This window comes from Cygnus olor, chromosome 10 (genome assembly GCF_009769625.2).
Source record: "Cygnus olor isolate bCygOlo1 chromosome 10, bCygOlo1.pri.v2, whole genome shotgun sequence".
NCBI classification, from domain to species: Eukaryota; Metazoa; Chordata; class Aves; order Anseriformes; family Anatidae; genus Cygnus; species Cygnus olor.
The window spans coordinates 2,598,617-2,623,833 of NC_049178.1; the positions used below are offsets into that span (position 1 = coordinate 2,598,617).

The 25,217-nt window shown below is 37.2% G+C and overlaps 1 protein-coding gene across 4 annotated transcripts in view; it reads left to right on the forward strand.

Annotated features, from left to right (window-relative positions):
- FAM120A (family with sequence similarity 120A) overlaps nt 1-25,217 on the forward strand; it is a 53,868-nt gene that overhangs the window by 13,866 nt on the left and 14,785 nt on the right. For 2 of the 4 annotated variants that reach the window (XM_040568184.1, XM_040568186.1), the window contains exons 4-12: nt 5,747-5,875; nt 6,354-6,450; nt 7,544-7,641; nt 7,888-8,171; nt 9,568-9,655; nt 12,933-13,157; nt 16,355-16,529; nt 21,968-22,217; nt 23,570-23,684. In XM_040568184.1, coding sequence (XP_040424118.1) covers nt 5,747-5,875; nt 6,354-6,450; nt 7,544-7,641; nt 7,888-8,171; nt 9,568-9,655; nt 12,933-13,157; nt 16,355-16,529; nt 21,968-22,217; nt 23,570-23,684 — 1,461 coding nt within the window. Of the gene's footprint in view, nt 1-5,746; nt 5,876-6,353; nt 6,451-7,540; nt 7,642-7,887; nt 8,172-9,567; nt 9,656-12,932; nt 13,158-16,354; nt 16,530-21,967; nt 22,218-23,569; nt 23,685-25,217 lie in introns of all 4 variants that reach the window. The other 2 variants (XM_040568183.1, XM_040568185.1) reach the window with 1 other exon arrangement.

Genomic DNA, 25,217 nt, shown 5'->3' on the forward strand with positions numbered 1-25,217 from the left:
TGAGATTGATGCCTTCATTTATGATGGATTATCCTCCTGTTAGGGTGGATTTGAAAGGATGAATTTGCTGAACTCTTTGGCATGGTCTCGATATGCCCACCATTACAATATATCACATCTATTTTTACCTGGCAAAATTAGCTATCTAATCTCCTTGGCTGCTTCACCTTGGTAGAGGGACAGAAAGAGATGCTTCCAGAAGGCAATTCAAAATGTGCAAGTTGGGCTGCTTCTGTGAATTGCTCTAGGAAGTTCTTGTCTTTCTCCATTGACCTGAGAGGGAGTCTGCTGGAGGGAGACTAATCTTAGACAATGTGCTGCTGCTCAGATGGTACTCTTAAAATGTGCTTCAGGTAAGTGTTCTCCTGCTGGATGCTAAGGGCCATCATAGGGTGATTCAGGTTGGAAAGGATTTCAGGAGGTCATCTAGCCCAACCTCCTGCTCAAAACATGGTCAACCTGAGGTCAGAACACATTGCTCAGGGCTTTACCTAAACTAGTCTGGAAAACCTCTGAGGCTGGCTGGTGATTGCACAACCTGTCTGGGCAGCCTTCTCCATGGCTTGACAGTCCTTGAGGTAAAAATGTTTTTCCTTGCACACAGGCTGATCCCATCTTATTATAGTCTATGCCTTTTTTCTCTTCTCCTTCCACAACACACGGCAGTGAGGGGCCTGGCTCTGTGCTTTGGATAACCTGCTCATTGGCATCAAAAGACTGCTGTTAGGTGATCTCAGAGCCTTGTCATTGCCAGGCTGAGCAAGCTCTGTTCCTTCAGCCCCTTCTCATAGAGCTACTGTTCCAACTCCTTGACAGTCCTGATGGCCTCCAGCTGAACTTGCTCAACTTTATTGACATCTGTCTTGTATTGTTTGGGCATTGGGAGCCCAAAGCTGGATGCAGTGTTCTGGGGGTGATTTAATGAGCAAAAGTCATCACATCCCTCAGGCTGTGCTCCTGCGGCCCTGGGCACAGCTGGCCTTCTCAGCTGTCAGGGCACCCTGCTGGATCCTGCTCAGCTTGCCATCTACCGAGAGCCCCAGTCTTCCTTGGCACATCTCCAGCCTGAATAGCAGCCAGGTGCAAGGCTTGCTTTTGTACTTGTTGGATTTCTTAAGGTTCCTGCTGGCTCATTCCTCCAGGTTGTCTAGGTCTTTCTGGATGGCAGCCCAGCCCTCAAGTTCATGGCAGTGTGCAGGGTTGTCAGGCGGATTGTCTCGTGTGCGGTCTGCCTGTATCATCTCTTCAGCTTGTCTTTGTGCTCTCCCCTATTCTTTTTGGCATCTTCTGGTTCCTCGATTTAGGTTTGACTTTTCTCCCAGTCCTATGCATATAAATTGTTCACAAATTATCTCCGCACTGTGTGTATTGTTCTCCGTTGCCACCCTGACATAGGAAAGTAGAAAGAGATAAATTTTCCAACCAATATGAAGGGAGGAGGGGGGAGAGAGAATTTCTAATTGAATAACCCGATCTTAAGGGAAAAGCTGAGCTTCTCATTTGAGAGGATTTTAAGGCATCCAATGAACTTCTTGCCTGTTTGGAAAGGTTGATCAGATGCACTACAAGCCTGTAAGATTAAATGTATTTAACCTTCAAAGGCTGAGACAAGATGCAAACTGTTTGGGTGGGAGCTCTACCAGAAATTACTAGACAAAAATAACAAAACCCAGATAACTTGTAATGTTCCTCATATCTTCAGCCTTTTCTCTCACCGATGAAAAAAATATTCCCTATGTGTCACCTCCCTATAATTGAACATTCGAAGTTTCTTTTTTAATGTTTTGAAAATAAAATGAAATTGATTATCTGTTTCTAGCAGGCACAACAGTAAATGCTGGTACTTGTGCTGATTAGCTTTTAAAGGCTTCACTTCCTGGAGGTGGTGGGTAACCGTAGTGGTCCCAGAATGGGGGAGTTTTTTCCAAGTGTAGCTTAGGTTCTTCCTACAGTATCCTGCTAATCTAGTGGAGTTGCACATGTGAGCCTATTCTCTTTTGAAAAAACATTTTTGCAAGTTTATTTCATCAAAACCAAGGCTTTTTTTTTTAATCTCTTAGCTTCAAGGCTTGTAATGTTGCTCTCTGCCTCTTGTTTTGACAAATACCTTTGTAAAATTAATTTCCTTTCCCCACTTAATCTTGCCAAAGTGCATTAATAGGTTACTTGTGATTCTTGTCAGTGGTCCTTCATGAAATTAAAGTAGTCCTTTTACAACTAGGAAAATGCAGTTGTCAGATGTCACGTGTTTTGTAACCTGATTCCCTCAAAGAGTGTGATCTACCTCCATGTTTGACTTTTCAAAATTTGTTTTTCATGTTGTCTGAAACTCTTCTGAAGAGGTTAAGGTAAAACTGGCTTCTAGGAAGGAAACTCTTATAACAAAAAATTAACAAAATATGATTCTAATTTTATTCTGAAATGCTTTGAGTGCAGCTAACAGCACATTTGAATCATTAACAGGTTTTCTGTAAATTTTACTGTTAAGTCTTAATGTATTTCACCTTACCTAACACTGAAGATTTCCTATGTATTTTAATGCACACAGCATTAGAAACATTTATGATTCAGTGCAAAATGTACAATTTTAGACTTCTAGAACATTCAGAAATGAATAGAATTTTTTTCCTCTTCAGTAGCAGGAAAGTAGATCTTATTTCTCTGCTTTTTTGTTTTTGGCTTCTGTGTAGGTCATGACATTTTTATTTTTGAGGGTGTTCTCACATATGGACTAGATGTATTCTGAAACAGAATAAAAGAGAATAAAATCCAGATGTCTGAAATGTCTCTAAATCTGCAATACGTACTTTTAAGATGGTCTCACTTCAGAAGTTAGGAATATGCACCAGTGAGGTCTTCAGGCTGTTGGTTTAAAAGGAGCTAAACTGGGGGCGATATGCATAGTAAGCCCGTAACATGTCTCGCTTGAGCTTTGTGCTTCCAGGGTCTGAGCTGAATATTAGTGCTAGAGTGTCATGATATCATCTCTTGATGGTAACTGCTTAACGTTTATTAAATGTAACTATCTTGGAAATTACATAAGCCTGATGATATGCTGTGCGTGCTTTTCATCCACTGAATTTTCAAGCAGACATTGCAGAAACACTTAGGCAGTAATGCAGGGTTTCTCCAAGGTGCTCTGCAGAGAGCACATCGAACACGACACAGCCATGTTATGATTCAGCTGCTTTAGAGATGTGTAATAATTACACGTACAAATAAAATGGTAGGTGTTCATAAAACGACTTAGATTACCAGTGAGAAGGAAAGCTATGTCTTCTGCTAGCAGATTGGAACAAAATTCACTCATCAATATTTGTGAGTGTAAGCTTACATATGAATGTGATCTATATTTAGGATTGTTCTGAACACTCGGATTGCACGCTACGGAAAATTTAAATTTACTGTCTGAAATAAAAAAATAATAGCTGTGCCACTTACTACACCAAACCAAACTGTTCTTTGTTCAGTCTCATAAAATGTGAAGCTCATTTTGGTAGAGAATGACCAGATACAGAATGAATATCCTGACACTTCTGAAAAGTAGATATGGGGAGAAGGAAATTAACAAAAATGGGAATCTGGGCAAAATTTCCATGGTCTAAATATTAAGAAGGTAGTCTAAGAAATTGCATAATAAATGGATCAAATACAGGCAGAGAAGACAAAGTAATGTGGTGGACTGCATATAAAAAAAAAGGGCTTGTTGTGCGGACTCTAAATTGCAAATATAAATCTAATTAAGTATTAATAAGAATTTTGCATAAACGTTTCTGACGAGGCCGGATTGCAGTATTTTTTAGTACAGTATGGTACCTCTGTGTGGAATACAAACAAGGATTTTTCACCTTTTCTCATATCTAAAGTATAGAACTCTTGAACAGTAATTACAACTTCTCAAATCTTGTATCACTGAATTTAGCAAATAGGCAGGTGAAAGTTAAAAATCTGGCTGCCCATATAGGTACTAACGGAGTACTCCAGAATTGTACCGAGGATCCAGACAGAATTTTTATCAAGTTCCTTAGGCAGTCTCAGAAATGTAGGCCGTGTAGTTGGAGGCCTCTTTTCTGTCCCTGTGCGCATGCGCTCTGTGCAGCATGGAGGGAATGTAACCACCTGTCTATGGGTGAGTACTTCTGGAGACCCAGCTAGCAGCACAGCTACACAGCTTTTAATTTTGCAGTGGTCCATGATGCTTGCTTGACCTGCACTTCCTTTAGTACAGACAGGATCGTATAGTGCGTGTAAGAGAGGTAATTCCCATCACAATATGCTGAATAATCCTTGGTTTATTTTCAGGTCTGTAGGTATAGGAGGAGCCTGTCGACAGAGTTGAGATGGAAGGCCACGATTTCCAGAACTATCTGGTTCCCTTCCTTTCTCCATAAGAGAATGGGAAGAGTTTAGGCCAAAGAACTGAGTGAAAAACTTCCTAGTACAGTAGCAGAGCCTGGTACAGCAGAGAACTTGTCAGCTGCTGAACTGTGGGAGCTGCATCTGTAGGGACTTTGGAAGTCATCCCACAAAGTTCTTCCAGCTCTTTCTTCTTTCTACAGAGGTCTTTTACTACAAAGTCCAAAGTGATTTGTATTTTGTCAAGCCCGTGGCCTCGGTTGGTGACCATTAAATCAATGGGAATTCATTATTTTCCTAAAATCTTGAGTAGACTGTACTTTGGACTCTGTAGAGAAAAATCTATGGTCTGGATGGACTCGGGTCATAAACTTGAGGGGGATTTTTAGCATGCCTTTAAAGCGCATGTTTCTCATACATTCAGAATAGTCAGTTAGTATATGAGGTCAGACACATCCGACATCAGAGGGTGGAACATCAATTATTTTAATGCCAGAGTGTTGAAACTACTTTATCAATGAAATTATCTTCTGAAGAACATCCTGTGTGTCTGTAAAAAGAGTAACTGTGTTGATATTGAAATGCTTGGAAGAGAAAGTAAATATGCTCACATAGTAATGAGAGAAATCTGTACCTCTTTTTGTATAATATAAAAGAAATAAACAATATTTTCTTGCCTAAAATGCTACATATGATGTGAAGGTGTGTGAATATAGCATACTATAATGAAATATGCAGAGTTTGAAAACACTAGTCATTTAACTATGTATTATCTTCAAATAATAATTTGCAGACCAAGACCTGTAGAATCTTGAGAGTAAGTTTCTTTGAGATATTCCTTTTCTCTGTTTGTTTTTCAAATCTTCCCCTCTGTTTCTGTTTCCTGTGCACAGAGATCTTTCTGTCCCCAGTGGATCTCTTTCAGCAATTCTGACACCACTTTACGTTCAGAATAAACTGTGTCAATATATTAAAAAATAATAAAATAAAATCTGGCATATATACCAAATGGATGTATCCTCTAGAAAATCCTTTATCTAATGTGGAAATGTCTAACTGGAAAGCAGCAAAATAATTAGTGTCATTGACCTTGTTTGTTGTTGGACCAGATACTTCACTTAGTCAACAAATATTTACATACAGGTGAGGTTTCATATACATACATACATGGATACATATATGTACTGTAAATGAAAAATACGAGTCATTGTTTAAAGTGAAGTTCTTAAAACAAGGTGGAAGCCCAAAAATATTTAGGTCCTTAAATCTGTCAACATAGAATGTGTTGAATATATTTTCAATAAACAGTTGTGTTAATTCTTTGCAGTATAACTGAAGTATCTTGGACTACCCTGTTATCTCATAGTAACGTATGTGCGTGTTTTCACAGGTACGTGCTCACCAGTTAGTTTTACCACCATGTGACGTAGTAATCAAAGCTGTAGCTGACTACGTCCGTAACATTCAGGACACCACTGATTTGGATGCCATAGCAAAAGATGTTTTTCAGCATTCACAGGTAAAGCATGAAAAAAATATATTTTTTAAACAGTTGTGCACTTGTGCTCTAGACTTGTGTTGAAGAATTGCATTCAATAAAAGTAGTGTTTTGTATCAGTTGATACAGGAATCTGTCAGTATATGCAGTGTTGTAGGTACCCTAATGTAATTTTGCACTCTTTTGGAAAGCAGAAATTCTGCGCTTATTCCCAGTGTTTTAAAGTTAAAATTTGTGATAACCACAGGGGTTTTGTAGTCTAGCTTTGTGTATTATCATTGAGAATCAGTGGTACGTGAGGATAATAATTTTCAAGCTTTATCCTTGCAGGAGTTGACATAATATTTCTTGTGAGGGTGTGGTGCTATAGTCCTCATGGCTCCATAGGCGTTAATGCTGTATGTGATATAAGTTAACCACTCCGCAGTACTGTGCTGACCTATAGATGACATGCCTGGATTTGATCCTGATGGATATTTCTTTTATTTATTTATTTTAGTCTAGAACAGATGACAAAGTTACTCGATTTAAGAGAGCAGTTGCTTATTATTCAGCAACTAATAAACCTATGCCATTTCATCCACCACATTACCTAGGTAAGTAATTAAAAAATAAAAGACTCTTCAGTTTAAACAAAACCTGGCATAACCCTAAATTATTATTTTAATAACCCTAAATTATTATTAACGGGGTCTTTTAAAACATATTTATTCTCTGGCAATACTCATTAACACTTGAATACCACGCTTCCAAAAAAGAGTTTTCACGGAGTTCAGAGTCTTCACAGTGGCTGTGTTCTTTCCCCAAAAGGAGAATAGCAGTCTGGACTGATTTTCCTCTTAGCTATTGCTGAATCAGTTCTAAGCATTAGGTCACTTGAGAGTATAGTGTTGGAAACGAGTGAAAACTGGTGTCCAGTTCCAGTCGTGAAGACAGTTTCTTTTCCACAAAACATTCTTACTTCTTGCTCGATTTACCTGATGTATTTTAGAAATCTTTTCATGGTCTTTGATTTTTCTGACGTTATAACATACGTGCTTAAATTGCAGCCACTAATTGATCTGGTGTTGCAGATTACTCACAAGATGTACAAACTAATCATATGATCATAGCACTTAACACATATCCCTCATTCTTAACACTAAAACTTAACTTGAGCTGAAATTTTCCAATGACTTTCAGTTACCATACTGGTATGCTAATATATTTTTTCTTCTCTTTATTTAATTGGTTTTTGTTTGTTTTTCGTTCCAAGAGCTACAACAAAAAGAGCATTAAGTCTACTCTAAGTCAGATACTCAAATGATAAAAAGTGCTAGCATTGTGTGTCTCTGTGACATTGGTTTTGTCAGCTTCTTGCTTATCACCTCTCTTGGGCTTTTTTCTTTTAAGTTTCCTTTGATTCCCAGGTAGAATAGAAGTGTACAGCAATGAGAGAAAAACAATTGACAAAAGGTGAGGCAAGTAAAATAGACTTCACAAGCTATTTTTATTAAAAGGCAAAAACGAATAAAACTGACTTAAGGCATACTGGAAAACAGTAATGCTAACAGAACAAGAAAAGATAAACCATAGAAGCAAAAGGATACAAAAAGTAAAATTTGTGTCAAATAAATAGTGAGCATTTTCATAAGTGGTTTTCTTTTCCCCCCTGTTTATTTCCCCTCCTTCCCATTTGCAATGCAGCAGCCAGACCAAATCAGTTTGGAATGCCTGGGATAGTGCCACCATATGTTCCTTCTCAGATACTTAACATTCCACAGACCTCACTACAAGCAAAACCTGTGGTAAGTGTAACCCTCTGTCCTTCTCCTTGGGAGAAACCTACTGTGCTCCTTGAATTCACTGACTGCATTTTAACCCTGGAGCTATAAAGATGCTGTAGACTCTGGTAGAACAATTTTTGTGGATATCCATGACAGCTGAGATTTAATGCGTACAGTTGGAGTGTGTCGCTTGGTTAAATAATATATTCAGTTTTAAAAGAAAAGTATTTTTGTTACCTTCATTTAAGAAAGATTGCTTGATTTTAGGCCCAGCAGATGTCCAATCAGGGTGGTGCCCAAGGTCAGGGTCCATACCCATACAGTCTCTCTGAGCCAGCCATCACCTTGGAAACAGGTGGAAAAAGTCTTTCTGAGCAGAACAACTACAGTAACATTCCTCATGAAGGAAAACATACACCATTGTATGAACGATCTTCTCCAATAAATCCAGCTCAGAGTGGGAGCCCTAATCATGTGGATTCAACCTATTTTCCTGCCTCTTCTACATCATCCTCCTCTGACAACGATGAAGGCAATGGAGGTGCAGTGAAGTAAGTTTTTCATGAAGATGCTTTCTTACTCAGCTTCTCCTAAAATAAATTTATTTTCATAATCATTCAGTATCCTGAAAGTAAAGAAATCTGCTTATTAGTGATATGATAGACCTTCACGAAATAGTCTTGGGTCACTATGACTGCAAATATATTCATGGTTCGCTCTAGTCACCTTGTTCCTTAATGAGCAGAAATCCAAAACCAAATAATATTGGATATTTTTCCACTTCTGCCCTTATGCTTTATTGAAAGAAGGAAAGAGTGAGATTTTGGTAAATGTCATAAAACCTTCCCGTTCTTTTCTTTGTATAAAGGAAATATTCCTACCTCACAGTACAACTCAGTAAAACTTCAGTAACTAAAAACTATGAAACTTTACTGAATTTGTAGTGTTTGCACTTCTAAAATTTTGGGATAATGTGGTTTAGCAGAGAAACTTGATGTGAATGTCAGAAACTCAAAATTTAAAGCAATGACCGAAGAGCCCTCGTTGACAGGCTATGTATAGAACAAAGGCGCAGTGAAATTGGTCTTGCTCTCTTCTACTAATGTGCCTTGTTTACTGCAGAAGTATTTCTGACTTCCAGTAGATCATATGTCTGTCCTTGGCAATAAAGTTGTGGAGACTTCCTTGTAATTACTGCTTACTGACCTACAAAAAGGAAATTTGAACGGTGGCGGTTTGTGTTTACCTTCGTCTTGTTAGGTGTAGTGGATTACAATGTGAGAATCAAAACCTGTGTCTTTAGAAGGCCTGTGATTGCCTCTAAAAGTTTGAATTTGTGTATAATAGTATAAATAAAGGTTGGACTAGATGAGCTTAGAGATCTTTTCTAACCTGAAGTATTCTGTGATTCTACGAAATATGCTTCTACATCATATTAAACTCTGAATGTATCTACAGTTATGCATGGTAGCTTGGACTTTGTTCTGATGCAGTCTGTTGACTTCAAATATTATATCATGTAAAGTATTCTTCATTTTTTTCATAAGACTGTCTATTGCATTGTATGCAGTAAGTTTTGAATTAATTTAGAAACATAAGTTTAGATAGTATTGCTGTTTGTAGAAGTAGTCTTCATCTGACAGAGAGAAATTACTTGGCATAGTGACTAATATTTAAAGCTCAATTGAGAATTTTTCTTGCATGAACGTTATATAGTCATTGTAAAGGATTCCTTATAGCTTTTAAATATGATCTAAATATTGACATAGTATAAATGAATAAACACGGTTATCTAAGTCTTCAAGACTCCTACAAATTAACATTTCTAATACATAGCATCCCTTAAAGTCCTCTCTGGCCAATAGATCCGTTAACAGTCGCTGAGGATTTATCACATCATACCTTAAGCAGCACTTTAATACTATGTTTTTCTTTGTTGTCCTTCAGCCATGTCAGTGGGAACAAAATAGGCTGGGAAAAAACAGGAACCCAGTCAGAAAGTCAAACACGCGGAGACCTGGGAGACCAAACAAAGGTAATTTGTTAAGTTCCAAACATTAATTGCAGTGTATTATTTTGTGCTAAATCTTTATAGCAAGCTTGTAAGTAGAATTTTCAAAATCGATCTGTGGGATTTAACATAATTTTTTACACTTTTTTGTGAATTTCAAAGCAGTGGCTTTAAAATATAGTAAGAAGATTTCCAATGAATATTGTAGCATATGCATAAAAATAAAAATTAAATAGGCTGTTTTAGAAAATGCTAGATAAAAAAGAGAAACAAAGTTATGAACATGTTTACCCCTTAGCTAACAGTCTCATCCATGTATATTGCTACCCACATCTACAGTAGCGCATTATTTTGATTTTTACTAAGGATTCTGGATGGGACACAGTCCATGGGTACAGGATCCATGTCATGTAAGCTACAGTATAGTGAGAACAGCTCTAACGCAACATTTCAGCATTAGTCATGGACCGTTATAGGTGTATTAAAGCTCAGCTGAGGAGTAAAAGTCCTTCACAACCACTTGGTATGATTTTCACATAATACATATTCAAGTAGCTCCATGGGAACAGCTACAATGTATTGCTACTTTACTAAGTAAGGATGGAATAATTAAGCCCTTGTTAAAGACTTAACGTTATCCTATTAAATTTCTTGAAGATATAAAACCATTGCCAAATTAAGAGCATGACGGTCCATTTTCCGAGTGTGAACCATGTTTAGCATTTGAATCATTTGCATGTGATACCTCAGCATTTTTGTGATGGAGCAAGCTATTAGTCTTTTGTCAAAAAAAAAATAAAAAAAAATCATGAGTTACTTATGCTGCAGAAAAACAGAAGAACATTTTCCCTGTACCTTTGGCATAGAAATTCCAGTAAACTTTGGCTTTGTGCTTAAAATATCAAGCTGGTGATTTCATCCATCAGTGGTTATTATTTTTGCAGACTACGCCCCGCATGATAACTGTATCTGCCTGTGGATTAGTCACCGTATGCAAATGCTAATGTGACCTATTGCATTCCTTTCTTGTCTGTACTACTGGCCATGCGTGAAGCCCTGTGTATGCTGCACCGCCCCATGCCCTCCCAGGGGAACGGAGAGCAGGGGGCAGCCGATGGTGGTGGTGCTTCCCCTGCAGCTGGGTTGTGGGTGGGTGGGACATGCTGCAGTGCACCCCTGCCTGCCCGTCCTGGGACACGTGGAATTAGAGCTGTGTAAGCAGTGATTAAACTTTCCAGGAGATGCATGCCTGCAGTACAACTTGAGTGCATCCAACTTAATGTGTAAATGCTTTGAGTTCTACTTGCATACTTTTATTTTTGAATATCAAGCCACTTCTTTAGCCTTCCTTATTAGTAGACAGTTGTATCTCTCGAGCACAACAGGGAGAAGTATGAGTACGTTTTGTAGATTAACTTACTTCCTGAAGAGGTATATATAAAATGATTAGAAAAAGAAATATTTCCTAAAGGTTTCAGCTTTGGAATGAGCTATGTGATTTTCTCAGGTAATTCGAAGTGCTGAAAACCTAGCATAGATCAGACAGCACCAATCGGCACTTACCCTGTTGACTTGCCTGTCAAAATTCCTGCCTTGGAGTTGTGTAGTGTGGGATTATATGTGACAAAGGTGTGCTCATCTCACTTAGGTGTCTGCATAGTCCTAAAAATAAATAAAATAATACTTTACTGCAGTAGTTCCTCGGTTTAGGTGTTTGAATACCACTGTGAAAGATTCAGGAAGAACCTGGGTAGTGCAAATGAAGAAAACATTGGTACATTTCAGGTTTGTTTGTTTTTTTTTGTCTTCCTCCCTATGTGCCCCTAGTAATGAGCAGTCTTGTAAACTTCTCTTCATGTTCCAATATTACTGACTTTTAATTGTTGGGGTAGTAGAAGACAGGGACAAAAATCTTTAAACTGGTAATGAAATGTAAGGATAGTGTAACAGGTTTAACAGAGCTCCAGTAGCTTGTGTTTGTGTTCTGTGTTACAAGCTTTAACCTTTTATTCTATGCATTGTCATTTTCATAAATGAAAAGTCTAGGTTACAATTCTAAAGTAGAATCTTTCAGTAATGTCCTCTTTTATTGTGTGCTTTAAATGTAAAAATCTTAAAACAGTGTCCCCCCTTTGATATTTTGATAGAGCCTGTTTTTAGTATGCACCTTCCAGTATAAGATTGTTGGAGGTTTTGAGCATTCCTTTAAAAAAAAAAAAAGGCAGATTTGTATTTTTCATCAAAGCCTGGTAAACAAACTTAGCGTGTTACGAGTGTTTGTTTTGTGTTTTTCCTCCTGTTATTTCTTGTACTTTGTATGGGATTTCATGGCTTTGGCCATTTCTGTTTAGGGTTTGCTTTTGACGTTGTATGCAGCATGTGAAATTTTATGCACAAATTGTGAAAATACTGATGCATAAGGTATCATTAAGTGCACAAAAAGTAATTTCTAATATTACTGTAATAGTTTATAGGCACGAAACTAGTATGAACTTTTTTCCTGAAGCTAAAAACAGCTTTCAGTTTTGTAGGCAAGGATTTTAGGAATGAACTCTTTTTTTTGGTAGTATCTGTGAAAGCTATAACACAAATGCTTACAAAAGGCTTATTCACTGGTAGGTTTACAGTACGTTTTTATGCGTCATGTTTTTGCTCTAAGCCTATGAACTAAATTTCAAGAAGTGGAACTAAATGCCATTTTAATCTTGCAGTCAGTAAATGTTACCATTTTCTCTTACATTCTTCTTCTCAGAGTAATTTTATGTTATAAAAAAATAACACTTAAGGCTTTTGAGTTCAGACACTATATTTGTAATGCATTTAAAATGCACTATGTAGTCTTTCTTGCTTCATTTAGAAATACAGTGGAGGGTTGTGTTAATGAAAGTCTAGATAAATTACAGCCTTTGTGTCAGTTAAAACATGTAGTTGGGTAGAATTTTGGAAATCGTTATGAGGTCATCCACATTTCATTAAGAGGTCATCATTCACTCTTTTGTATTGTGCAATTAAAAATTAAATAAAATAATAATTACTTGTTGCTGTTATAATAAGTTGAAGCTTTAACATAATACCTTTTCAGTAATTGTCTTCTGCTAGCAAGCAAAGGCTGTAAGTTTACATTCTCTGAAAATCTTTTAGTCAATGTTGGGTAGTGTATTCTACCTACTGACACGTCATGACGTGAAGATTTACTATTTTCATTGTGAGTGAAGAAGGAAATTGCTGTTCCTCTTGGCTGATCTTCTGGTATGTTTCTGTACACTTTCAAAAGCACTTTATTTCCTATGTTCTGTTATAGGCAGAAGGTTCTTCTAGTGCTTCTTCAGGAAGTCAGGCAGCTGATGTCAAAGGGAATCAAACCAGTAATCCACAAATCCCATGCCTGTTGTCAATGCCCACCAGAAACCACATGGATATTACTACTCCTCCATTACCTCCAGTAGCACCTGAAGTATTAAGAGTGGCAGAACACAGGCACAAGAAGGGGTTAATGTATCCCTACATCTTTCATGTCCTAACCAAGGTATGACATTTTACAATTATGTGCTATAAAATAATCAGTTTGTAAAGGTAATTGCACTTACGTTTCTGGATAAGAACGTCATAATTTCATATCCTTTCTGATGTTTTGAGTTTTGGTCCATTTTTAGTGCTTCCTTCTGCTTTCTAACCACTGATCTGGGCTGGTATATTGTTCCAGTAAATATGAGTTGACTGTTATTAGAAGCGTTTACTTAAAAAATGGCTGATTTTTCTGAATATTTTGTTTAAATATTTTATATATCTCTGTGTGTGGATATATATAATTTGCCCATTTTCATCTAAAAACTCCAACATGTGTACTGTGGTGTCTCTGCCAAGTCTTCTCTGTTTTCAGTGTTCAAAAAATACTTAGATTGTTTTCCTTCACAATTTGATCCCTCCCATCCCTGGTAGCTACCCCTGACAGAAACGTAGGAGCTATAAGAAATCCCTCTTATAGAATCATAAAATGCAATTATAGATGAACTTGATGATGATATGAATTTTTGGCCATTGATTTGCTTGTTTTATGTGCTAGCCTTAACGTCCCAGGGAAGCTACAAGCATTTTCACACAGCATAGGCCACTTTCTGCAGTATCTTTAGTTTAAAAAAAAAAATCAAAAATCTACCTCAATAGCCACGTAAGGACAGCTTGAAAAGCAATGGGTAAGCTACTTGTAGAAGTAAGTAGTGGTGTTCCTGCACTGTGCTCAATTTAATCAAGTTTCAAAAGACACGAGTTCACACTTTATTGTTCCTTCTAAGTGCAAACATATGCATCCCAGAGCTAGACAACTAATTCTCGTCCACTGAAGTCTTCAGAACACTTGGTGCTGGTTTTTGTTCATCAAGTCCATTCAGCATACATATTTGTACAGCATGTAGCAAAATGGTGTTGTCCACATTCCTGGTCATTTGTATTAGTCTTAAAAATCCATTTCAGGACGATAAGGACAATAGGCTGGGATTTGAAATGCATAAAAATAGACATTTCTGCATCAGGGTTTGGAGTTCCTAAATCCCATGTGTTTATTTTGCACCATACTTTGTATAGTTGTCACGTTCTTGTACTTACAATGTTTACCAAAGAAAAGTGGAGAGGAAACAAAAGGCCTATGAAGACCATTGATGCCAGTTCTATTTCTTAGTTTACATAACCATATACTCCTAATACACTTAAATACTACTTGATACTTAATTGATACACAAAAGTGTCCCAGATTTTGTTGCTGTTACATGTAGAGACAAATCTTTAAGATGTTCTTTATACCTAACTTAGTGTTGACTGAATTAACCTAGCTATATCGTAATGTAATCACTCCAAGGTGTCACCTACTGTATTCAGTACTGGGACAGTTTAAACATTTTTATAATTAAAGTAGCAAAAGTGTGCTTGCCTCTTGTCAGTGTTGAATATAAAGGCTTTGGGGTGCGATGCAGCGAAGGGATTAAATGCCACTAATTTTTTTTGTTAGTCTTGCTACTGATTCATAAAATCTTCTGTTTTCCCCTAAATACAGGGGGAAAATGAAAGGGGAGTTAATTTATTCCTTTTCTAGGGATGAAACTTTTTGCCTGCTTCTGCAATGGTGGATTTATCTTGAGTTGTAAATGAACAGTCTTCTACCTGGTTTCAGAAATCTCAGCTATGTCAGGTTTCCCTGATAAATTTCTACACTGCAGTTACTTTAATAATTTAGAAATAGTATCCTCTACTGAAATTCCAGTCTGATCTTAGACGAGAGGAGATGGAATTGACAGTATTTAGTAAAGTGAGGCATTGTGCTCTGTGCCATCACTTATTGTCACTTTGTGGAGTATAAACCACAATGATCTTATTTCCAAAATAAAAAGGTCAAAACGTTAATTGTACATGTGTACAAGAAAAACTAATTTGTGTAATACTTTAGCCATATAATATCTAAAAACATCTAATATTGCTGACATATTTTAGGGTGTGAAGCCAACAAGTAACTTTTATGTAGTTATATACTTACAGCTGTATACAGCTTCCACCAGTTCTGCCTTTTAGTCTGGTTTGTGTTGATTGCAAAGGCTTTTGAGCATATAGGATGCTGTAGTGTTTCCCTGTATCTCATTCTTTACTGGAGAGTTTAACTGGAAATGTAATCAGTGTGGCTCCCTCAAATGTTTTTCTAAATCCGTGTTCTCCTTACATAGGACGATTTAGCTTAATTTTGCTTAAAAATTCTGATACAGTAAAATAAAATTAAAAAAGAAAGAACTGATAGACAGGGCTCTTCTGCAGGTTGCTTTTACTTGATAAGGAGTTAAACTTCATGAATTATGTTACAGGTTTTCATTTTTCTACTACATAGAAAGGATAAGTTAGTGGCATTTTAAAATTTTAAGAAAAAGCCCTTTTAGAAAGCAGCAGGTATTTAATTTGTGAGATGCATCTCTGGAAATGGGTAAGGTTTATTCTTCAGGAAATTTTTGTTGAGGTCACTGTCAGAAGAAGATGAGAAAGTTGGGTAAACCTTAAAAGGTTTGGTGGTTCTCAGCACCTTTTTAAATAGGAATATGAGTAGCTTTCTCAGAAAATCTTACAATGATTGAATGCACAGATACAAAAAATATAGAATGTTGCTGATATTTTGAGAAAGAATATTGGAATGTTCTTTCATGCTTTTTTTTTTTTGACAAAGAAAGTATAAAATGCTAAAGCTTTATTTACTCACATTTGAAACAGTATTTGTATAATTCCCAGTTAGCTTTTTTGGCCAGGTCTTCTCATAATATTTTTTACAGTGAGTCCCAGCACTGTTTCAAACCCTTGCATCATAAAGTCAGGCTGGTGATTTTAGACACCATGAATATTTTTTAAAATAACTATCTGCAGTCTAGATTTAGTATTTATTATTCAAATGTGCTTTGAATGTCTCTTAATTCTATAAGCACATTACTATATTGTCATATATACTGTTTTTCTCCTAGAAATATCTGTATGTAAAGATGAGTAATTAGACAGTCACACACACACACACACACACACTTGTAGGGTAATCCTCCTCTGGTGTTACCTTCTCATATGTAAGATCCACATTACTGCTGAATCACATTTTTCTTGACTAGATGAGATTCATTTTACAGCTGGATTGAGTTATTGAGCATACCTAAATACTTTCTGTTCACTTTAACACGTTGTGTTTTTCTGCTTTCTTTCACACAAAAGGGTGAAATCAAAATTGCTGTTTCTATAGAAGATGAAGCCAACAAAGACCTGCCTCCTGCTGCTCTGCTTTATAGGCCAGTTCGTCAGTATGTTTACGGAGTCCTGTTTAGTTTGGCAGAAAGCAGAAAGAAAACTGAAAGACTCGCTTTTAGAAAGAACAGACTTCCACCAGAATGTATGTACTGTAGAATCCAGTCTATTTCTCTTCCCTTTTGCCATGTTTTCATTTGTACTATGATTTGAATGAGAATAATTACTAAGATTTCATCAATGTGACTAGAGCTGGAGGAATTTGACTTACTAGATCCATGGATAATACAAAAAGATGTTCTTACTTTGAAATTTTATTTCTTGTAGTAGTTTAAGAACTTGAAATGTTACCCTTTCTAAGCAAGTTCTGGGGTTTATTTTTTAAAGTATATGCTTAAGCTGCTGTCAGGCTTGCAGCAGGTAATGTCGTATTTTGATGTAGTTTTCAAAGGATATGGCAGAGCTTGATTAAAAGAAACTTGTATTCTGAGCATATGCATGCAAATTCGTGTGCTTTTTTCCCCCTCGAGGACGAGACATGCATATGATAACTTTCCCTGTCTTCCCCTCTGTCCTCCCAAATGTATAATTAAATGTGCTTCAGTGAATTTTGCAAGTCTGTTTAGTAACTTTCAGGTGTTGGCATAAAAACTTGGTTTGAAATTTGCAGAAATCAGGTGTAGCACAACTAAAGGAAGACTTAAATTTTTGTGAGCAGACTTGTCAGAAGATCTTATGGCTAATTCAGTCAGAAGGATCAGTGTTAATCTCATATTAATCTGGAAGTTAACTTTTTAAGTTTTCTGCTTCCAGGAATTGCTTTTATTCCAGAAAATTCACCCTCCTCATTCTGCATTGTTTTACTTGTAAAGAAATGCATACAAGGATATGACTGAATGAACTTTACAGTAGCATCTTATAAAGGTTAAAGTAATGCTAAAACATTAAGTCGATGGCAGCAGCAGAAGTATTTATATCTAGGCTGCTGTCACTAGGCTAAATTTAAGAAGCAGATACTTAGAACGTAGGAAAGCGTTATTCAGTCTTCATGTGTAAAAGAACAAAAATAAGAATCAATTGTAAACTTCATGTTCATTCCCTTTTTTCATTTTTAATTGTTAGATGTGTTTGTACATTCATAAGGAAGATGATAATCTTCCAGTGTTTGAAAAACTGTTAATCTTCGTTATTTTGTGGAATTAATATTTACCCTGTTTGAGTAATGTCTTGCGACACATATTGTCAAAACCTTAACCCTTTAAACTCAAACAACATAATAGTATTTCAGGTTACAAGGTCATTTCAGGATTAAAATAATGAAGTTATTTGTGGTATTCATTTGACCTCATTAGACATTTGTCCTTAAGTGTACTACAGTATTTGGAGTGGTGAAATAGCTAACTGTTGAAGGTCTGCTTTGGTTTTCAGAATGTTTTCATCTTGTAAGCCTAGAATGTTCTCAGTAGACTGATGGAATACACACATGATCTCTATTTTCTCTTCATTTATGCTGCTTTTCAGAGGTTTATTCTCAGTGGAGGCTAAGAACACTACTGCTGACTTGGTGTAGTTACAGGAGCTCCAGCAAATCTTGCTGCAGGACACATTCAGCTACCTGACCTACTTCTGTCTTAGGACTGGCCATGCTCTTAAGAAAACAAAAATTGGAACATCTGCCCTAAGATTAGCGCTTCACTGCAAAGCTACAATTGCTAGTAAAGATAGATTTGAGCTAAGATGCACGCTTGTGGCTTGAAAGGGCTAGCTTACACGAATGCATTTCTTTTGGTTGTCTCTGTTACGGAGTAGCAAGAATTAGGTAGCCTGTGCCAGACAGAGGGAGAGAATAGCCTCTCAAATGGCAAGAGCAGATTTCTCAAATCGATTTGTCACACTCGTTAGCTGCTACTAACTTCTCTGAGGACTACAACACAAGCTATAATGAACTGACAGTGGTGATTCCCCATTAGTGCCTTAATTTTTATCACTGCTCTAAAAAAAATAAGTATGAAACAGTAATTAACAGAAAAAATCAGAAGAATTAAGAAATTAATTTCTAAAGGCATGCATACTGTCCCTAGGTTTATGTGGAGAATTGATGATTCTAGTAATACGTCTAAAATTCTGTCATCTTTGTTGTACAAACCATTACACTGGCAATGTAATAATTGTGTGTGAATAATTTGCAAGTACATTGTGTGTGAGGGTTATAGGAAGCTGTGAAAAGTACACAATAAACTTGATATATCAGTATTAGTGCTAAATTTATAGACAGTAAGATAATGGATCTTTCTTAAAATGGACTTCTTTCTGTCTTTTAAATCATTATTTTTATGTAGTTGAAAAGTCAATTAAAACAACAGATCTGCTGGAAGAGGTAGTCAGTGAGGTTTTTCAGTAATAATTGCCTGCTAAGTAATGCCTTTGCTGTACGTGTCCTCATGTCTCCTCCCAGAGGATATGAAAAGCTGAATTGCAAAGTTCTTCATAGTGCTTTTACTGCCAAGTGTGCAGCATTGGCTGTGCTCCCCTTCCTTGTGAGGGGATACAGTCAAAATGTCTGACTTGCTCTTCTTTTCAAGCTCTGAAATGGGTTATTTCCCCGGTTCTAATAAATATATGTGTGTAGATGAAACCATCTGCCCTTTCCACTCTGCAAAAATGCACACTTGTACAAGCTGTCGTAACTCCCGGTTGGATCCGAGGGTTTGTTATGTTAAGCCTAGCCATCTTGTGATGTACTGTTCTCCATCAAGGATGTATTCAGCTGACACTGCTTCTGCCAAAAGGAAAGCCGTATCTTGGGCAATAGCCCTTTTGCAAAATCAGGCATGCGTAGCTCAAGCTGTACTGTCAATGAAGATGACAAGGCTAGAGGAGTCTTGATTAATCTTCATTAGCTAGCTCATTTTCTGATAATGGTGGGTAACTCACACCTCATGTTCAGATCATGGAAAAAAATGCAAAGAGAATACCAGAAAAATCTGAGTCACAGGTAGCCGTGAGGGCTCTAACAGACAGCTGGAGCATGCAGAATGCTGCTGCTAATGGCTTCAGAGCCTGTAGCAGCATTCACAGGTGTTTATCAAGCTAGTTGGCTTAGTGCAGGTTGGTGCTGACCTTTTTTGCTCTTGGACAGGCCATCAGTGTCCTAAGGGTGATGGTTAAAGCAGACATCAGTACGCAGTGCATTTACTTGGGCTACTGTGAGTAGTCAAATCTACTGATCGGCAGCAGGAGGAAGTTTAGTATAAAAAACAGCATAATTAGCTCTGTGGTGTTGTGGCTGAACATCCTCTGATCCTGAGTGTTTGTTGTAGCTAATGCAGTCTTCAGGGGAGACGTTTCTTATCTCCAAGTGAAAGTCCTGGAAAGAAAACACAAAGCATTCCTCTGAGGACAGAGATACTCAGCAGTTGAGGAAGATGGCATTTTTGGCAGCAGTCCCAGTACAGAGTTGTCAAATGTGTAAGATAGGTCCTGGAGAAATAGACATGGACAAGTCCTAGATTCATCTGTTATGTTAAAGGCTAAATTTGAGTGAACAGTACTGCAGTTACTTTTTGACTTGATACAGCTGTAATTCCTCCTTTCCGTCATTCGGGGGGGAGGGAAATGTTTGCCAGTCCACTAGACTGCCCTTCATATTAAACCACTCTCCAAGAAGAATGGTTATCTTTCCCAAAATAACCATTGCTTGGCGTAATTTTGAAACCAGGGTGGATCTCCAGCAGATAATGGTATTACTGAGGAAGGTACCTTTTGAGTGAAAACGAAGGGTTTTGTTCTGTTTTTACAGAACATTTGTGTTCTGTAAAGCTCTGTCTCCTTGCTGTTGTCTGCTGTTAGAGGAGTGGTGAAAGCTGGAGGGGTGATCTTCTGAGGGTGCTTAGATGTGTGCTCACAAAATTTGCATCTAGTCCCCTCTGGAGGGGCATCCAAACTGAGAAACAGAGTGTAGCTGGGAGTATTGTCTCTGTTGTCAAAAGGAGGTTGAAGGGAAGAAGAGAAGAACTCCAAAACACAAATAACTGGTTTATGTCAATTGTCAACAGTTTGGCTTTTTCACTGCTGAACAGATTAAGCTGTCCTGCATAGTAGCCTCATTGTTTTCCCTAGCCATTTGCTGGGAGAGCTAAGAGGTTTTGGTCCAAAAGTACCTCTTGCTTCCAAGACCTAAAGCAATTAAACTAGTATTTGAAAGCCTTTGTAAAAGCCGTCCTTTCATGTGTCCATGTTTACTGTCCCAGGCCTAAACAAGAAGTGAACACCAGCGTGATACACCCTGCACAAATAACAGAGTAGCTCTGCTGGCTGTTGAAGCCCGTCTTAAATAGCTGAGCGGCATATAAAAACTGGGAGCAACCAAAATAGAACGTGGTTTTGTCGTGAGGCTACCGACTAAATATATCAGAATATTTATTCTCATTGCTGCGTGTTATCTGTAAAACTTAGCCTGAGGTCTATAAAACATAGCTGTACTGCTAGAGTAGTTTTAGTCCAGAAAAGTATGAGAGGGTGTGCTTTAAGGTATTCTGGAGCTTTTTTTATAATCCAGATCATGGCCTCTGCCATGGTTTGCCTGCCCCTCATTATGAAATCATTTGCAAAGCTGATGTCTGATTGCTGAAGGAGACTTTGTAGCTGTGAGAGCCATCCTGGCACCAGCAGTACTCTCCTCTCAATCCCTAACCGAAAGGCTTCCAGCAGAAAGAGCAGGTCTGTTCTCCTGTGCCGCTTTGCTAGCGGAGGAATCTCTCCCGGCTGTAACCTGAAGCTTCACTAACAAGCTCCTTGAGTCTTTCCACACTGCATAACTGGGCTCTGAGTTAAGAAGGGTGCAAACAAATTTTGAGCTGTGTTAAACTTGGGGTCACTCCAAGGCCAAAGATATCATTTCTCGGTCTTGACTTTTTTTTTTTTAAATTGTGTTCTGTTTTAGTTGCCGTCAAACATAAAGAAGGGAGGGGCTTTAGCAGCAATATGGAGTTGAACACAGTTTTCATAGGTGAAAGACAGCATAGCAGACAAAAAATACTAACCTCTTCATAAAAAGCAGTGCTGTAAATTGAAAGGCATGTGCAAATTTTGTAAAATGTTAATTAAAAAAACAACAACATATAAACCCATATTTGAGATCTAATTCCATTGCAGTATTTGAACAACTATGAAGAAGTATGACATAAGCTTTAAATCTGATTTAAATAAAATCACTAAGGTCATATTGTTCCTAAAAGACCACATCTAGAAAAATATTTGTATTTATGTACTGATTTTATCGTATTGCTGTAGGTTTTTGATCAATGATGCAGATACTTTAGAGGAACGTATTGCATATCGATTTGAAAATAATTATTGTAACATTCCTAGTGTACACTTGGTTGCATGCACTTATTTTGTAAGTGATGGTAATTAAAGGATGGTCCGTGCAGAATTTGACTTGCCAATACAACAGTGTGATCAGGATGTATCACGATCTCAAAGCGATACTTTTGGGATCAAAGTCTCTTGCATAGAAAGTTTTCAATATGTGATACTTCTTAACTCTGAGTTCTTTTTCTTTCAATTGTTGTCATGTTATAGTTTCACCAGTGATAATTAAGGAATGGGCTGCTTACAAAGGAAAATCTCCACAAACCCCTGAGCTGGTGGAAGCACTTGCGTTCAGGGAATGGACCTGTCCTAATCTGAAGAAGCTGTGGCTGGGAAAAGCAGTGGAAGATAAGAACCGAAGAATGAGGGCATTTTTGGCTTGTATGAGATCAGATACACCAGCAATGCTCAATCCAACTAATGTGCCCACTCATCTTATGGTGCTCTGTTGTGTACTAAGGTCAGTGTTACCTTGCGGTAAAACAGAAGGAAGGAAAGGTTTTACTTTTCAGCATGAACTCTCTGATATATTTAACTTTGTATTAAACTGAGTATAGAAGGTGTTAATTCCTATTTGCAACTTCACTGGGTTTGTTTCATTTTTAGAACGTCACTTTTGGCAGTCTTTAAAGCATGCTGTATACTTCAAGATTTCTTTCTTCAGTCTCTGGAGAACTGAAAGGAAGAGGAAAAAAAAATCTTGTGTTGCAAAGAGGCCACTGTAGCATTTGAATTAATTTACCCTTACTATACTCAAGGCTTCAACTTCAAGAAAAAAAATAAATCAGAGTCTCAGAGGCTGTGTTGGTGAAGTAGTAAAGCAAAATAGCAAGCTCTTCAGAGAACAGCTGTTTAACAGTTTATTGGGATTGAAAGTGGATGTGAATGATAGTCTGCCTATGGTGTGTTTAGGTTCCCTGTGATAGAGTTGCTCATCTGGTTGAGATGATGATAACCAACACTTGAAGTATACTACTAAAGAGAAAGTCACAAGGTCCAAAATATTTATTTAATTTTCAGAATGAAAATTAAACTAGAAATGAAAGTTGCTCACCTTTTTGGGAAGGTGTGATTATTTCAGTATGACTAGCTTATAAATGTGGCAGAATGCAGGGTTGGCTTGTTGCACAGGAGAATTTTTAAGCCATTTTTGAGAGTGATAAATGTAAATTTGTCTTCAGTTCTACCCTATTATGTCTTGCCTTTTGAGCACTAAAAGTCCTTTTTCTCCTTTTAGAGTAGTAACTATACAAAAGAATAGACAAATAGTATCTTAAAGCTGAGCTACTCATTTGTTTGGATAGCATGTTTCTTTCCTGTGACATATGGCATATATAAATTGTTGTTTACTTAGACATGAAGTTTCATTGGCTACTTATTTGAAGTGGAGACCATAAAATTCACTAAGGCATTTTTGAGTAGCATGTTATCTGGAAGCCATGTTCACAAAATCTTTTTACCATTAGGTTTTTTTTTGTAAAGACCAGTAATCTTAACATTATTTTATTTTTAGGTGTATCAGAAGCCACTTACGTTTTAAATTCTATTTCAGTGGCCTGTCCTCTACCTCTTCACTTGGAAGCAGGTCATTCTGTTGTGAATTGCAGAAGTGATTCACAGCCAGTCTGTCTTTGGTTTGATCTTTAATCTTCAAATCTATTTAACGTTTTGGCAGTTCTAACTATTGAAATCTAGACAACAAAAAATATTTCTGTTTTTGTTGTTGCGTTCTGCTGACTTCTGATCAAGTAAAATGCCGCTTGATTTATCTGCTAAAGGAAACTATTGGCTAATGACTAGCTTCCTCTGTAGGTATATGGTACAGTGGCCAGGAGTTCGTATACTTCGTCGCCAGGAACTTGATGCTTTTCTTGCCCAAGCGTTGTCTCCAAAGCTCTATGAACCTGACCAGCTTCAGGAACTAAAGGTAGCTCTTAACTATAATTTCCATAACTTAAGAGATTTATTTCCAGCTGACACACGTTGATAACTGTAGCAGGTGATGCATAAATGCCTGTCTCACCAAAAGCCTCGCATGTTTACATACACTTTCCAAAATAGTAATCTTCATATTTTTAATTGTTGCGAAGATTGATAATCAGTCCTGTTTCTTTCACTGAGTAAATAAGTAAAATTTTAAACATGTTCTTATATTACAGAACTCCTGTCACTGTTTAACTAATTGTCTTTTGGAATTTGTAAAACAAATATGCTTCCATTAAAGAGACCTTTTTCCTTGTGTGTAAATACAAACTTGGCTATTTTTTCATGATTCAGCGTTCAGATGATTTTTACAGCTAAATGAAGAAGAAATGGAGAATGCCTTGCATAATCTTGAATGCTAAAATGCAGGATTATAAAAGGAAAACATACAGAATTGTAGAAAAATTATTTTAAGGATTTTAAAAATTAAGATCTCAAAGTTTCTTTTCTTCTAATATTGTAGTATTAGATGAAGTAAATACAGATAAAGTTGTTTAGTGTAGTGTCCTTATTGTAAATACAGAATGCCTGTCAGTCTGTGCAACATCTTCTTACTCCAGAGGATTTCTCCACCCAGCTATCACATGCTCACAGTGCAGTTTCCTCTTCCAGCCTTTTAGTTAAATACGAGATTTGATCTTTGGTTTTTGGTCCTACATTGTTAGCTCTTAGAAATTTGTTTAGAACCTAAAAAAAAAATCTCTACTCTGAATAAAATGGTAGAATTTAGCCCTTCATTTGAAGCAAACATTTTTCTGAATGGAAATAATTATAGATACGGTTTTCTACATAGCATAGGTTACATCAAGTAGTGTATCTGATAACTAGAAGTACTGGGAGGTATTAGGATGTATAAGGAATGGATAACTGGAAGTGATCTATCTGATCTCTTGTCTGCTTTCATGATCAACATAGTAAAGGAGGGGAGATGCTGATCACCTCATCACATAACCTTTTGTTGAAATCATTTTGAATGGTCTTTTTCATATATAGGGCTTAAGTCTGGAAAGTCTAGTTATCCGTTCTGCTCCCAGCTGTGCTTGGATACATGCTGTCCTTAGTTAAATTGGCAAGGAGAAGCCGGGTATGTGTTTTTCAAGTTACTCATATTCGCAGGTACACACTGCAAAGGGGCACAGACAAAAGCAGCAGTCCTAGCATTGCTCTTCACAGAAGAAACCGTTATTAAGCTCATGCAGATTTCATCTATTAGGCTTTTCTAAGGAACATTTTGCCACTAAAACCTAGTCAGCAAGAGCATTTTTAAAGCCAGCAAGTGACTGTTTCTCTTCTATGGGTGATGGGCAGAGTCTGGCTTGCATTCCTGCATGTAGCAACCTGGCAAGGATTTCTCAGTCTATAAACCAAATCAATCTGCTTGTGGAAACCCAACACCTTAGCCATAGAAATACTAATAAGTGTCAGGGGAAGAAAACACTACACAATCTATTTGAACTTGTCACGCAGCAACTAGTGA